Below are 16,756 nucleotides of genomic sequence, written 5' to 3'. Positions count from 1 at the left end.
AGGTCTACATGCAAAAAAAAAAAAAAAAAAAAAATATATATATATACTGTGTATATATATATATTTATGTATTTATTATTTTTTTAATTATTTATTTTTTAATTAATTCTTTTTTTTTTTTTTTGAGGATGATGCAAGGAATATGTACTGTATATGGTTTTCTTTTCTTTTCATCTCTACCTGTGAGCAGCTCCGTACCCGGCCGCCAGGTCGGGTCACATTCCTGCGGGTCTCCAGCCCTGGCGGAGAGCGCCAGCAGCGCAGCAGCAGCTCCGCTTCCTGTCGAGCTTCCCTTCGCAGGGACAGGAACTCCCTGCTCGCTCCCCCGCCCATGATAATAATACCGACCGACGGCAGATTCCTCCAGCAGCCGAGAGGGACAGAAACAAGGGAAACTCTTGGACTAAAGTCACTCAAACTCGGGACGTCGTCCAGGGTCGAGAGAGGGGTCGACATTCCGCTTTTATGGCGCTGTAGTTTGGGTCCATTTTTACGCAACTTTTCCCAGTTTGCCAGCTTTCCCTCCCGGGTGAGTACAGATGATTGATCACTGAGTGAGGATCTCCACCTACTCGCCGACGCCGAGGAAATAAAGTTGTGCTTCACGGTTGGGAGTTCATAATGCCGTTTTGTTTAACTTAACGAGACACTTATAACACAAACGGACTAGAGAATAATTAGCCGGACGAGGTTAAAGGCTGAATTATGGTTCTGCATTAAATCGACGCAGAGCGTACGCCGTAGGGTACGGCGGAGGGTACGGCGTAGCCTACGCAGAGACGCGCACCGTACGGTGCGGGTCACCGCGTACCCTACGGCGTAGGCTCTGCGTTGGTGTAACGCTGAACCATAAATCAGCCTAAGAGGTTGTTGCAGAGCAAAGCTGTTTTCCTGGCTTACAGGCCTGAGCTGACTGACTAATCTCAGGCCACGAACAGGGACAGAGCCGTGGCACGCTGGAGGCTGGACCTTTCCCCTGCAAATAGTGGTTTATTATAAGGTTTACAGCTCTGGACTTGTGTAAATGGGTTATTGTAACAAGCTGTCGCTCGGATTGGGGATTAATCTGTCCTTTAAATGTGAAAGCTGAAGTAGAAGTTACTATTAAGTTATAGTTATTTACTGAGACTCAAATAGTAAAACAAGTTACTTGTGAATGTAAAACGTGAAAGTCGATGTTTCTTTTTACCGTGGCTTTTTGTTGTAGTTTTCAACTGGAAGTTACTTTTTTTCCTGTATTTTTTTCCTGTGTGTGTGTGTGTGTGTGTGTGTGTGTGTGTGTGTGTGTGTGTGTGTGTGTGTGTGTGTGTGTGTGTGTGTTCAATTGGAAACATAAGTGCCTTTTTGGTAAGCAATAATTTTGTGCCACATCTAATTCATCTGTGTTGGTTTGTGGGACATGGAGGAGGAAGGAAAGAGTAAGAGTGGTTAGGCATACAGATACGGCAGGTAAAACCACAATTTTTTTTCATTTTTATCCTCTCTGGTTCAGTCTCTTCTTGAAGATTACCAATAAAACCAAACAAAAACACCACACCTCAGCTAGTATATCATAGTTTGTGACTTGAAAATTAAAGATTAATAAGAATGCATATTTGTTACAGCTTTGAAGGAAGTTAGACTACCATTGAAAATGTTTTAGACCTCTGCATTTCACTTAATTGGCTTGAATTCCCAGATTTCAAATTGGGTAAATCACATTGAAGCCTGTACGTAAAATGGACGAGAAAAACTACCGGTAAATCCAACTGCAAAGACAAGAAGATCTCCTGAAGTTGATGGCCCTTGTCAGGATTCAAGCGATTACTGTGCACTGAACACTTAAGAAGTATAATGGTAAGGTAGAAAGTATTTGGGAAATTTTCTTTTTTAGATATTTGTTTTGCAGTGACTGATACAACTGAGATAGTTTAGATTTTGCTTTGATAAGTGATAACTGTGGTCTGATGCACTGCAGCATGTTAACGTGATGAATTTTCACACCTCCATCTCAACAGACATGAACAACTTCCTTCAGGTTGGCATACAGCTGACACAGCAAGCTGGTGAAGGGTATTTAGCCAGTTTCATTATAGCTGTTCAGTGTTTAATTGTTGCCATGTCTGGGGAAATTACAAAGAAGAAGGTTGTTCTGGGCATATATTGTTTTGTTTCAGGTTTTTAGGAGTTTGTTACGGTGTGGAATATTTCTGTTTCTTAGGTTGATATGTTTTTTTCAGTAAAAATCTGTGTTATGAGCGTATATGCAATGAGCAGCTATGATTGCATATTTTAACTAACTTTAAACTAACTAAAAGCCTTTTTACATAGAGGATGTGATGGCCACACTCTGAGGGGTGTATTCAGCCATGCGTGTAATGTCAGCTCTACTGGGCGTTTTTTGTGTTTAACGTCCAGTGAGCAGCAATAGGATGTTTTCTATAAATGCTCTAAAGCTGTGTGGAAAAGGGTCGTTGATCACTCAGCGTTTTTGTCTGCCTCCACCTTCTTGAGTGCGTTGAATGCATTTCTGCATCCAGCCAAGTTCAGCCAAAATCTAAAGTTTTTATTGAGGACGCATCCAGTGGAGACTCCTGTAAACTTGGCAGTTTCCCAGAATAAATTTCGCATCAATGGGCGCAGGAGGAGAGGGCTCACAATGTGATGCACCGTGAATGTAGCGCTTCTAATGTCAACTTTGCAATTACATGATCCAACACTGGGCTAATTTTACAATTCCCTCAGGCCTTTTTTTTAGAGATATTTTTCTTTTTTCTACAGATCTTTGTTTACAGAACATTTGAAATACAAAACTATTTAAAAAAACAACAAACAAACCAACAAAAACACGTCATGAAATATTATTGTTACAAACATTTTTACCAAAGACTATGTTGTTGTTTTTTTTTTAAGGTTCAGTTAAACTTGAGGTTTTTGAATATGTGTATGTGAATTTACAGTAAAAGGTGGCGTTTCTAACCCTGAGGAGTTTACTCGTTGCTTTTCTTCTCCAATGATCAAGAGTTTCATAATGAATATTAACTACAACAAATTGATTGTGTAGATCTATTCTTTTTAATAAATGTCTAAAGGTTAATCAAAAACATTAAAAACTGAGCCTTTCTGGGCTGTCTGAAATAATTGGAGCCCGAATTCAAAATGATAACTTATTGATCTGATGAATTTCCCAACTAACTGTCACCTTATGGCGTGTGAGTGTGTTGTGTGGCGTCTGCTTGCAGCACCTAGGTTACCTACTTGAAGCTGGTTTAAGCTTCTTACCATGTAATTACGCAGGAAGCCCTGCAAACACATGGTGTGCTACTTCAGCAGTGCTCCTTTCAGACTAAATGAACCCCTTAAGAGGCACGACTTCCCTAATTTGTTTCTTGTCCCTCATGAGTGAAGACTTCTTGAACAGGAACTATGCACCATCACAACAATGAAAAAAAAAACACAGAGGTTCCTTTTTTGATGTGGCTAGTGTTTCTCTTCACAGTTAAAGTTGACCTATAAGTTTTTCTCCTTTATACTTAACCCCCAAGAAAAGTTTGTCCGAGCATAAATGGGTGCAGTCCAGCACAGAAGAATTTGGACAAGGACACACCAAGACAATAGATACACAACAGTCAAGATGTAATCAAAGTGTATACTTTAGGCTCTAATTATTTTTCAACAAAATATTGCGTCTTACTATTTAGTAATCAGATGAAACCAAGATAAACTTGTATCAAAATACATGGAAGAGAAAAGCACAGAGAAGGAAAGGAACTGCCCATAATCAAAACCATATCACATCATGCGTCAAGCATGGTGGGGTTAGTGTTATGGTCTGGGCAGGTTGGGCTTTCACACGTGCTCACAGGGCTGCCAAAGCATCTCTCAAACTCAAAACCTGGGAATGTCTGTGGCCTTCAGAAACTAATTGACTGGAATGGATTTTCATCGAAAAAAAAACATTGGATGCGTTTCCAATTATGCCACTTTGTCCAAATACTTTTGAGCACCTGAACATGGAGGTATTTTGCTTGGACACCACAGTTTTCATGTTGAGTTTTAGTTCTTCTGTGTCCTAAAGTGGGTTTTGCATCGCGCGCGCCTGGTCTCTGAGCCATAGTTCCCTAATGTCTCATCAAGCGACGCCGCTTACTAAACTTTTTGCAACTAAAAAAAGGATGTGTGACTTAATCATTACTGAGCAAAAGTAAAAACACTGCTTTGTAGGCATCTTCTCATGTAACTTCCTCTTTTTTTTGATAAACTGCATGTTGCAAATACCTATTTTTAGCTTTTTGGATTTTGTACATATTGATGCAAGGGTAGGAAGAACCGTTTTCACTTTAAATGTATTGTGTGGGCTTGTGAGTCCCACAATACATGTGTCCAAAACAAATTTTGTATTTGCCATCATCAAACTTCTATTATTTTTTATATATGTAGGATTGCAACCTATTTGGGAGGGATGCTAAGTTTTAACAGTATGTGGAATGAAATCAAACTCCCTTTGAACCCAAGAACAGGTTAACAGGTATGATTGTTGCAACAGGACTCTTAAATGATGTGCTCTTAATAATGTAAGGATGTTATTAAGGCCACACCAACCACTAACCAGTGTTTTATGAATGCATTGACTCTTAAAGGGAAAGTTCGGTTTTTTACAACCTGGACCTTATTTCTGGCATTTTTTATGGTTGTATACTCACCCAGAGGTGTTTGGTGTCATTTGGAGTCCTTCGGAAGATATTAGGAGTTTTTTGCGAGCCTCTTCTCCTTATAACGGTAGCGCATAGGGCACCCGCGGGACACAGACGATGCAGCGTCTAAATAACACATGATTGCCGCGAAACTCTTCATTTCTTTTATGAATCACTAGATCTGCTTCCAGGACCTGTTGTAACATTGTGGCGCTGTCTGTGTATTAAACAAATCCGTTTGTAAACAAGACCTCTGAACTCATGACGTCATCTCTGTGCGCGCGTCCCAGACACAGCTCCGTGTACAGCTGGAGTTCGCTACTGTTAGTTTACTGATAGTTATTTGAAACATGTCTGAATATTTGTCAAATTCTGAGGTTGTGGACGACGACTTTGAATATGATGGACGTCCTTACCGTTTTGAGCCAGAGTATACGGCTGAAGAGCTCAGTGAACGGAGGACAGAGTGCGCGCACTCGCGATGACGTCATGAGTTCAGAGGTCTTGTTTACAAACGGATTTGTTTAATACACAGACAGCGCCACAATGTTACAACAGGTCCTGGAAGCAGATCTAGTGATTCATAAAAGAAATGAAGAGTTTTGCGGCAATCATGTGTTATTTAGACGCTGCATCGTCTGTGTCCCGCGAGTGCCCTATGCGCTACTGTTATATGGAGAAGCGGCTCGCAAAAAACTCCTAATATCTTCCGAAGGACTCCAAATGACACCAAACACCTCTGGGTGAGTATACAACCATAAAAAATGCCAGAAATAAGGTCCAGGTTGTAAAAAACCGAACTTTCCCTTTAATATACAGTCTTTCACACAGGGATCGTGCCATTAAGGCATGGTGGTGAGCTCCTCTTCACTTTGCTGCCATTTTTCAGCTACATAGTCACAGTGATCCCAGGAAGGTGTAATATTCCCTCCCCCGCGTGTGCTTTCACAAAGTATAACTGTTACTGCAACCTCAAGACGGCCTTCTGCTTTGCAGGCCACTGTCATACACGAGTCCCTAATATATTTGGTCACCGTCTGCTTTACTCAGGTGTAGATGAACAAAACAGTGTACTGAAAAAAAAACCAAACAAACTCTATCTGGTTGTTTTTGTGGGACACGGACAGCTGTGCGAACCTCAGTTTTCCCATCACTGTTGGTGTTTACGATGTTGCCACAGCTGAAGGAGTTTCAGTGGGAGGGAAACACCGGCCCGGCACAGCAGGAGAGCTAGGGAGTATCTGCTGAGGAGGCACTGGCCCAAGTTGAGTGACAAAGTATGAAATGCAGCTTTTTTAGCTGTGGCTGAATTTTTTATTTTTTTTTCTCCTTTTTTAACTTGAACACTGTTGTTAGATGGCCAACCTAGCCAGTGTCACCGTCCCCATGGACAGACTGATTGCACCCTTTGTGTAGAGTTTTTAAGATAGCTTCAGCTCTGTCATTTTGCATCCATTACGCCTGTTTCTGCTACCTCCCTTGAGAGTACAGCTGCAGAACAAAATATCACCATCCACACACCACAGCGGGGTGGATAAAAGACACTGCAGAGGTGGAACGAGCTATCTGTGCAGACAGCACTTATTTGATGCTACTGCCTTGGTTTAAATTAAAGGTTGTGTAAGCGATTCTGTGATCCAGAACAGTTTTTGTTATTCAGTGAAGATGGCACCATGGAAAAAACAAAACAAACAGCCCTTACAAAGCCCTGGCTCCCTAAGCTGGAAAACCAGACATTACTTTTAACTGGAGTCAGGGTTTTTTTTTTGTCTCCTGATATACATGTAAGTGTATGGAATCGGTTTACCAACAAAAGTATGTCACACTCCTCCATGATAGATGGTGATAATAGCCACTTTCAGCTTGTTAGCATTGAGCTTTTACAGTTGATGTGTTTCATCACTCCCCAAAACAATGTGTCTTTGCTTTTCTTGCAGACAGTAAATTTGAAAGATAGTGAATCAGAGGTAGTTTCAGCTCTGTATATTGCAAACATCCTCCACACTTTGGTTGTTGTTTCATTATCTATATTGCTCTGTTTCGGTTTATTCCAGTAGGCCTACTTGTAGGTTCAAGTCTGTAGGCGAGAGCTGTGGAGCATCTGCACAGCGCTTATTAGCTCAACTTCGGCTGTGTGATCTTGGTTTATTAGTCCAACTATGAGAAGTTCAGTTAGTCAGATTAAGACGTGAACATGCATGTTTAAACTACAGTTTCAGTGGACTCATGCAATAATACAATATTTTGAATTATTATTTTGGTCTGTGGGAGAATTCATACTGACTGGAACGAGGAGGAAGGAGCTAGCTCTTCGTGCTTTGTTGATGTTTTGTTTTAAATATTGATAAGTATGATGGAATCTAGAAATCCCTTAGCCTGCCTTTAAACCCACCTGGTGCTGTGTATGCTTTTCATATCCTATAGCACAAGTCATTCTGTCTTGTTTTTCTCTTTTGCCAAGGAACATTTTTTTTATTCGGTTTATTATTGTCCTGCTTCTGTCAGAGCTATGAAGAGTTCCTTTTACGAATAATTGACTGGATGGCAAACATTTTTTTAAATCAAGATAAAAAATGATTATTCTTAATACTGTGTAGCCAGAGGGGCAGAGCTCTGTATCTGTTCACCAAAATTGCTTGCAACAGCGTCTTCTGCCGTCTTCCTACGCTTGTGCTCGGTCCCACCACTTCCCTCTGCAGACCAGGAGGTCGGCGACCCCCGCTGACCCCGATCCCCTGCACGCACTGACCGCAAGGCTTTTGTGTGGATTGTTGGACTCTGTCATTTCTGATTGCAGTAGGTTTTTTGATTGTTCACGGTTGGTGATGTTTGGCAGTCAGCAGCAAGTGAGACAAACCAAAGCATACCACACCTCACTCGTGAATGGAATGCACATTTGTTTGCATCTAGTTTTGTTGAGTGCATGCATCATGTACTTGGTAGGTGTTGAGGAATGCAAGACTTTGAAACAACTTTTTGCTCTGTTTAACAGGGATTCTTCTTAAAAAAAAAGAAGCTAAAAGTGAATGATTGTACCATTCATTTAGATTGTGTCTTTAATCACACTGGCTTCTGTACATGTACATTTTTTCCTCTCAAATGCACAGACATGCCTCTGCATGAATTGAGTGTAAAAATACACTTGGGTCTGTCGTTACAAAATCGGGTCCAAGAGGAAGTGTTGCATGCACGGTGAAATGTGTCAAGATGTGAAGAGTAATGATGAGTAAATGCCAGACAGATGAGGTCGTCTCCCGAGCAGTGCAGAGGTCACGATGCAGCACTGACCCTGTCAGCTCATCCTGAGGCTGTCGAACAGGAAGCACCACACAGACTAACGGAGAACCTAAAATTACGACTTGAAGAGGAAAATTAGGACTGTGACGACCTGAAGGGGCTTGATTTGCAACAGTATCGGCTTCCTGTGTTAGTAGTTCCTTTAAAAAATGTTCATCATACAGTTTTATCCATCCTAGGGGAGTGTAGGGTTAAATTTGTTGCGTGTTCCACCTCTTTTTGTTTGTATGACATTGATTTACAAAGATGACTCAAAATACCACCATAGTTCACAGACAGTTGCTAAGTGGTCCACACATTTATGCTTTGTTTAGAATTAATCAGAACAACTTGCTAACCCTCTCTTGTTTTGATTTGTCCAACATTTTGGTGGGTGTAGTCGTGTGTTCATGAAGAAGTGGTGATGTTTTCTATTCATCTTGAGCTGATCTAGTTTTGGACAAACTGGCAAAAGTCAGAATGCTGACGGCTGCTACTGTGTTGAACAGTAACATAAAATGTTTTAATGGAAATGTGTCTAACAGCAGCATGTCAGTTGTCAGGGTGTCTGTAGCTTCCTCGTTCTGTTTGAACCAAAAACCAAATAAATGAAGAGGCAGTAATTCGGTTAATGCAGAGGTTGTAGCTTGGAATTTGCACAGCCATGTGTTTTTGTATAACGTTTTGTAAATGACATTTTTCTTAACCTTTTTCAGCATCATGGCATCCACCGTGACTTTAGAAGATGCCCTCTCCAACGTGGACCTGCTGGAGGAGCTGCCACTCCCAGACCAGCAGCCGTGCATTGAGCCCCTCCCCTCCTCCGTTGTGTACCAGGTCAGTTCTGACAGCTCTGAGTCCGCTTGCTGTGTTCATTTCATCTTGTATAAACATGTATTTGGGGCGACCGTGGATCAGTGTATTGACCGGGTCACCCTACAACCAGGTTGGAGGTTCAGTCACAATTGCTCCTCATGTTGAAGTATCTCTAGATGAACCACTGAGCCCTCCATCTGCTCATTAGTGTATGATTGTTGGAAAAAAGCACAGTATACTGCAAACAGGCAAGTGAAACAAGATTATCAGGGAAATTATGAACTAGTTCTCAAGATTAAATAAATACAACCTCAGATAAACAACCATATATGGCATTTTACACTATACCAATATTTATTTAAGAAATACTGCAAAAATGCAGAAGCAGTGTGTGGAAGAACCCTCTACACTTCTTCTGCTTCATAGGAGTTAAGAGAGTAAGTAGCAGCCAGTTGTGCTAATAAATGCGGTTGATCAGCTGATCATAAGCAAGTTTGACCACATTTATAAAAGCAGAAGTTTTCATTTTGCTGGTCTGAAGCATTTAGTTGAGGGTTACCAAAATACCAAGGAGGACAAAGCATCGACAGTGAAAAGTTATTGCACGCTCAGAGCATGCAATAACTCTACAGGATTCATTTAGTATGAGTTGAAGTCCATGAAAGGATGAAGGGTAAAAAAGAAAAAATTAAAGTCCAGAAGTGACTTGAAATTGTTGGAGCAGCATCAGTGACTCTAAGAACCTGAACTGACTAAGAAGGTTTTTTTCTGAAATGGAGCGTCTAGATCTGACTTGGCTAAGAAGAAAACTGCATAAAACCAACAAATAAAGCATGCATATCTGTACTTGACATAATAAATATTTATTTATCCCACAGCCAAACTTCAACACCAACTTTGAAGACAGGAATGCATTCGTCACCGGCATTGCCAGATACATCGAGCAGGCCACCGTCCACTCCAGCATGGTACTTAACAAGCTCTTCAACTGCACCACTGTCACTTCCCTCTCTATTATAACTTCCTGGGGAAAATGAAAACACCAGAATGGGGTCAATGGTCTACTGGAATCAGGACTTGCTTTTGCAATTGTCTGTTCCTGCAGAGGATTTGGTGTGATCTAGCAGGCAGCTCACAGCATCCAAGCCGAAGTGGCCCAAACACAAAGGGATGCTTTGGACCATCTCTTGAGGGGAATAACAGGCCTTTGTGTCTAATTAGTGAGGGATAATTGCTTGAGTCTGAATCAAATAGCACTTTGTGTGGCTGCAATACACGTTTTCCCTTTTTTTCCCCCTTTAAACTGAGTTACAAATGAGGAGATGCTGATTTGTTTGTTTCTTTTGCTTAGTTTTAGTTTAGAAAATATGTGTTGGGATGTTTTTTCTTCCGAATATGATGATGTGATCTTGACTCACTGATGTTGCTGTGTTTACTGGATTAGAATGACATGTTGGAAGAGGGGCAGGAGTATGCCATCATGCTCTACACCTGGAGGAGCTGCTCACGTGCGATTCCACAGGTAAACACCACTTTTCTAGTCACCAGCTCACTCATTTATATCATTGAAAGCAATCATGTTGCAGACTGACACACAAAAAACACACAGGATATTTATTTTGATAATGAAGAACTTTTTAAGGGAATATTTCTGTCTCCTGCATGAAAGTTATCTTTTCATTTTGTTTATTCTTTTATTCTCATGTATTAAGATATAGTTTTTCTTAAAAACAGAATCTAGCTCCAAAGGTTATACCGTGACACTTTGGCCAACTAAAGCTGTTTTTAAAAAAAATAAATAAATAAAAAAAATAAATAAATAAAATCCGTTTAGATGCTCCACTTCACAAGATTTTTTTCACTCTCAGGTGAAATGCAATGAACAACCCAACAGGGTGGAGATCTACGAGAAGACCGTTGAAGTCCTTGAGCCTGAAGTTACCAAGCTGATGAACTTCATGTACTTCCAGGTATTTTCTTACACGTAATCAACAGAAACCAGAGCTGAATAGTTTGGAAAATCTCGATTTTTATATTGGCTCCTTTTTTTTGTATTTATCTAGCGCACAGCGATCGATCGCTTCTGTGGGGAGGTCCGTCGTCTGTGTCACACAGAGCGCAGGAAAGACTTTGTCTCAGAGGCGTACCTGCTAACCCTCGGAAAGTTCATCAACATGTTTGCAGTCCTGGATGAGCTGAAGAACATGAAGTGCAGCGTCAAGAACGACCACTCTGCATACAAACGGTATTCAGCCTTCAACAGTTGTATGTATGAGACGCACAGTCAAGCAGCTGATGTCCACTACAAACACTAGATGGTAGTATCAGCTATCATTTCAATGTACTAAATCACTCTCCTTTAGACTAATGTCCAGTTACCTGCACATTCAACCAAGGGAAGAATTATTAACCGTATTTACATACACTTTATTATTCCGTCAGCAAACAAGACCTGTTATTGGACTTCTAATGGTTGCTTGTTAAGATTTTTGGTTGTTAATAACAAAACCATTTCCTTTTTCTGTTGTCAGAGCTGCTCAGTTCCTCAGAAAGATGTCTGAACCCTCATCCATCCAGGAGTCTCAGAACTTGTCCATGTTTCTGGCAAACCATAACAAGATCACACAGGTTGGTGGAAATTGATTATATTGTACAATGATTTTAAATATGTAGAAGTATTATTCTGTGTTCCTTGTCTAATCTACATCTAAATCTAAATGTTATTTATTTATTTGTTTAGCTGGTAGAAACAAGTCATCTTGAAAAAAGTTTTTCTTGCTATTAACACATTGTGCAAAGAGAAACTCAAGTCTGGAAAGCGAGAGATGAAATAAGTCCAGGAGAATGTTTCTGAATGATAAATGTGAAGAATTTCTTAAAATCAAGTCTATGATTGATTATACATACATCTGTCATACATATCTACATCTTTCATATACCGTATATATATATATATATATATATATATATATATATATATATATATATATATAATGTATGTCTGTCAATTCATATTCTCGGAATGGATTGCAGCTACTAAAGTTTCAGCAGAAATCTCCAGCCACCTTCTCCAGTAGTTCCCAAGGTAGCGGAGGGAGAGATGAGCTCTCCAGCACTTTCTGGGTTTGACCTGAGGCCTTCTCCCAGTGGGACATGTCCTAAATGCCTCCTCTTGGACATGTCTGGAACAAATCTGTAACTCGCACCACCATAAACTGACTCCTTTCAATGTGTAGCAGAGATTTTATTCAGTGGCCTTCCTAGATTAACAAGCTTCTTAGCCAATCCTTAAAGGTGAGACTAATCTTGGATCTTTGGCTGTTCATACTGAGTTTCTACCGGTCACTACCCAGACTTAAGAACGTAGACCAACTAGCAAGTTCAGGGATGTCTCTTCATGTTCAGGTCTCTCTGTTCTACCACTACTCCTGCACAAGCTGTCAAAATATTGAGCTTCTATTGAGCTTCTTGACTTGAAGCAGCAACTCGCCACACCAAAGAGGGCAGTGCAACCTTTTCCAACTGAGGAGCAATACCTCAGAGTTGGAGATTGTAATTTTTCACTCGGGCAAGGCAATTTATTTGTGTAGCAGATTTCATGTAGAAGACAATTTAAAGTGCTTTACATAAAAAGTTTTTTTTTTAATGCATTCAAAAGTAAAAGAGTTTAAAAGCAGAAATAAAAAAAGACAGACAGATATAGGTTACAAAGAATTAAACAAATGAAATAAGATAAGAAGAAATAAAGGTTGCAGTGCATTGTGGGAGATTACTGAAATGCACCGTTAAATAAAAAGGTTTTCAACCTTGACTTAAAGCAACTGATAGTTTCAGCAGCCCCAATGCATTCTGGGAGCTTGTTCTGCAGGTGAGGAGCATAAAAACTGAACGGCGTGTCACCGTGTTTGGTTCTAACTCTGGATACAGAAAGTAGGCGTGACCCTGAAAGTCTGAAGGTTCTAGTTGGTTCATAATGGACCAGGAGATCAGAGATGTATTTTGGCTCGAGACCATTCAGAGATTCATAAACCAACAGCACGATTTTAACATCTATTATGTGAAAGACAGTAAGCCAGTGTAAAGATCTGAACTGGAGTTATGTGGTGCACTCTTTTGGCCTTAGTGAAGACTCCTGTCTCTTGGTTTTAGTGAGGACTTGGGCAGCAGCGTTCTGAACTAACTGCAGCTGTTCGATCGATCTTTTTAGGGAGACCCGTGAGAACAGAGTTACAGTAGTCCAGTCTACTGAATACAAAGCTTGGACAAGTTATATAAGTCCTGCTGAGACATCCTTTGATCCTCTATGTTCTGGTGATAATAGGTGATAATAGGCTGACTCCTTAATGTGGCTGTTTAAAATTCAGGTCTGAGTCTGCAACCACTCCCAGATTTCTGACTTGGCTATTGGTTTTTACTTTCTGCTGACGTTTAATCTTTCTTCCTTGGCTCCAAACACTGTTATTTCTGTTTTGTCTTAATTTAACTGAAGACAATTCTGGCACATCCACTGTTTAATTTGATCAATGCATTTGATTAATGTTTGAATTTGATTATAGTGTCCTGGTGAGATTGTTGTATAGATCGTTGTGCCAGAGCCACTCGGCTGCAGCCAGTGTGTACTGCTGTTGTTCATGTTGAGGCTCACGGATCACGTCATCTACAAATGGCAATGATGTTATACTAAACGGATCAAACTGGAAATCATTTGCCTCTTGGCTGTTTGTTTCTATCATTTTTGGACAGATTAACTTTATTCAAAATACAGCCTTGTCAGAGTTCAGTACATGACATAAACAGACCGAACTATCTGCCACCAATGTGAATCAAGCTCTCACTCCTGTTAGAGGGGCAGAATAACCTCTTATAAAGAACCCAATTTAGTACTATCCTATAGCATCCTTGCAATTCTCCATGACCAGGATGAAAACTGCATTTCCCCCCCTCAATCCAAGGTTTGACCACCGGCTGAAGTCCTCTCTTTAGGTCCCTGGACATACACTTCTATATGGGAAGTTTGACTTCCTTGAAGTTGAGAACACACCCTCACTCCTGCCTCCAAACTGAGAAACCCAGACACGCTCAGTGCCAGTAGTATGCTATACTCACAGTGCATCAATCACATTGCACAGAATGAAAGAGAAGAGGTGTAGTCAACATCAATGAAAAGCATCTCCACAAGGCAGAACATCTGGGCAGGGCATTACAAGATAGAGCCTGTCCCAACTTTGTGTAAATGACTGCATCCAACACAAAGGTGTTGACCAACCAAAGTAGCTATTGTTTTCCTGCATTATTGGACAAGGGAAGTGTCTCTTTTAGACTACAGGTCTTTGCGATAGAAAGGGGGAAATGATGCCTGATTCAAATGATTGAAGAAAGCTGTGGGTAAAATATCGAGTCGGCAGGAGGATTGGTTTAGCTGATCCAGTTGATCTTCCAGGTTTTTGTAGTTAAATGGATACAATTGTGTCATTTTGTCCAAATTGGTTTTAATTAACTTAATTTTGATGCTCAGATTGCTTTTCTAATCTTCTGGAGTTTTATCTTCTGCTCTTTATCAATATCATAGTAAACCTGGAGTCCACCTTCATTCGGCTTTTCAACACTCCCCTTTTCATTTCTTAATAGTGGGGCTTTTCTCCACTGAGATGTCTTCTTAAGATATGCAGGCTTTTGAACTGAGCACCAATGACATGTTGAATGGTCTCTTTTTTCTTATTCTTGAAGAAACTGTGTCAATGGTGCCTGCAAAGAATTTCAACATTTGATTTGTCTCATACCTTAGTCCATTTAAAGGAGTTTTGACCCAAAAGATGGCAGGATCATGTTCTGATTCATGTTCCGTTTCTTTGTATGGTAAATTTAATATTCATTTGTGGACATCATGTAAAATTTTCTTGAGCAGATGCTGTGATTTCCACACAGCCATGTCTGTTAATGCAGTGCCCCTAGGGATTATGGGGAACCAGTATTGTTTCTTTGTTTTTTTTCTCCAGCCTTGTTCCCCGCGCACAGATATTTCTCCATTTTCTGAATCTATTAAAGATATTGTGTGCTGAATTTGTTATTGGCATAATAATTTGATAGTAATGGATCTGTTCTCTGCCTATTATCAGTCGTTGCAGCAGCAGCTGGAGGTGATCAATGGTTATGAAGAGTTGCTGGCAGACATCGTCAACCTGTGTGTGGATTACTACGAGAACAAGTTGTATCTCACCCCCAGTGAGAAACACATGCTTCTCAAAGTAAGTACAACTTTGTACAGAGTTCTGGAGCACTGACCATAGTTTATTTATTTTAATGTTTATTTAACAGGGACGATTCATCCATATTGTCACAAAGAATGAAAAATGTGATGCATGCAAGACGTCTAGCTTCAGCTAATTTGCAGTCTTTGTCCCTGGTAGTGGAAAACATTATTTATATACCTGTTGTTCCTGTTCTCCAGGTCATGGGTTTTGGGTTGTACCTTATGGATGGAAACAGCAGCAACATCTACAAACTGGATGCCAAGAAGAGAATAAACCTCACAAAGATCGACAAGTTTTTCAAGGTACAGGTTGAATGAAAACACGTTTTACCAAACACTCAACATGACATTGAATTTTAATTGGTTTACTTTCCCTAAAAACCCTTTTTAACAGTTAATGTGGAAAAGGGTCTAAGACTGTTTAGTATAATACAAACAAAGCAACAGAAAGAAGGCAAGAAGTTGTTTGGCAAGTATTGTTTATAATAAATGATCCTGCTTATGTTTGAAATAAAAAAAGATGTGTTTTCATATAATCACTCTCTTCACTGTTAAATGTTTCATCCATTTGTGCTGAAATGTTGACAGTGTTACAGTTTCTGAGCGACAGATACATTTAATAAGAACTTCTAGAGGTTTTGGATCAAGCTTAATGTGTTTTAATATTCACCCTGCATATTGCCCTGAAACCTGTGTAGGACAAACCTGGACTGCTTTCTAACTTTTGATTTGTTTGGATTGTAAAATTTGAGAAGAATAATACACATCTGCTTCTTTTCGGGGCTCACAGCAACTCCAGGTGGTCCCACTTTTTGGTGACATGCAGATCGAGTTGTCCCGCTACATCAAGACCAGTGCTCACTTTGAAGAAAACAAGTCCAGGTGAGATGAAAACGCCGCTCTTATCCTGATCGATGAGTCAAACTACGCCACAAACCAGCGAAGAAAAGAGAGTTGAGAAAACACGGACGGTGAAGATCTGCTGAATATACATGTAGAGAAATCCTGCGCTGAAAAATAACTTTCAACAATTGAAACCAACTTTTTGTGGCTGCAATGATTATCTTTGTAGTTGACTAATCTATTTATTTATCATTTTTCATCCTGCTGTTGTGAAATGACGCTCTGTCTTGCAGTCGTTTAGTTTTTTTATGTTTAAAAAAAGAAAAAAGGTTTTCCGTAAAGTTCACATACTCGAGAACTACTTTTACTTTACTTTCACCCTGATTGTCAGCTCTCCACGTTTCACTGTCATTCATGACGATTGCACGTAATAGATGCTTTAAGGATTCCAGCACTTCCTATTGAATTGCTGATGCACATTTTCCTATTTCCCCCAAGTTTATGGTCGGCATGATCAATTATGTTGACTAATCGTTGGAGCCCCAGCAGGATAATAAATTATCCAAATGTTGAATCCAACTTACTTTTCCTCAGTTTGTTTTTTAGATGAAATTTTCTTACAACTATTTACCTTTGATCCATGGCTTCAAGTGTAACTACTTAAACACGACATCCCATCCGCTTCAGTCTTATTTATAGTTGGGTTGTGTTTTCAGAGCTGTTTTGCCCAACTTTTTTGAATCACCATGAATTAAAAAATACTTGTTTTGGACTGATTTTCTGGCTCTTATGTGACGGTCATCAGGCTCTTTTATTATAAATGTTTTGTTTTAGCACACTTCTATAGTTTTTCTGCTAAGTATTGATTGTGCTGCTGCTGTTTCATACTAAATTGACA

General features: G+C 40.0%; 1 protein-coding gene across 2 annotated transcripts in view; it reads left to right on the top strand.

The window, feature by feature from the left end:
* The first annotated feature begins 276 nt into the window (after window positions 1-276).
* Window positions 277-16,756, top strand: part of cyfip1 (cytoplasmic FMR1 interacting protein 1) — a 34,916-nt gene continuing 18,436 nt past the window's right edge. For both annotated transcript variants that reach the window (XM_061737869.1, XM_061737868.1), the window contains exons 1-10: window positions 277-529; window positions 8,666-8,786; window positions 9,644-9,733; window positions 10,210-10,287; window positions 10,634-10,735; window positions 10,829-11,010; window positions 11,297-11,393; window positions 14,882-15,010; window positions 15,214-15,318; window positions 15,806-15,897. In XM_061737869.1, coding sequence (XP_061593853.1) covers window positions 8,670-8,786; window positions 9,644-9,733; window positions 10,210-10,287; window positions 10,634-10,735; window positions 10,829-11,010; window positions 11,297-11,393; window positions 14,882-15,010; window positions 15,214-15,318; window positions 15,806-15,897 — 992 coding nt within the window. In that variant the 5' untranslated portion in view covers window positions 277-529; window positions 8,666-8,669. The remainder of the gene's footprint in view (window positions 530-8,665; window positions 8,787-9,643; window positions 9,734-10,209; window positions 10,288-10,633; window positions 10,736-10,828; window positions 11,011-11,296; window positions 11,394-14,881; window positions 15,011-15,213; window positions 15,319-15,805; window positions 15,898-16,756) is intronic.

This window comes from Cololabis saira, chromosome 13 (genome assembly GCF_033807715.1).
Source record: "Cololabis saira isolate AMF1-May2022 chromosome 13, fColSai1.1, whole genome shotgun sequence".
NCBI classification, from domain to species: Eukaryota; Metazoa; Chordata; class Actinopteri; order Beloniformes; family Belonidae; genus Cololabis; species Cololabis saira.
Note: the sequence above shows the minus strand (reverse complement) of the source record. Positions and strands in the feature narration are given on the sequence as shown.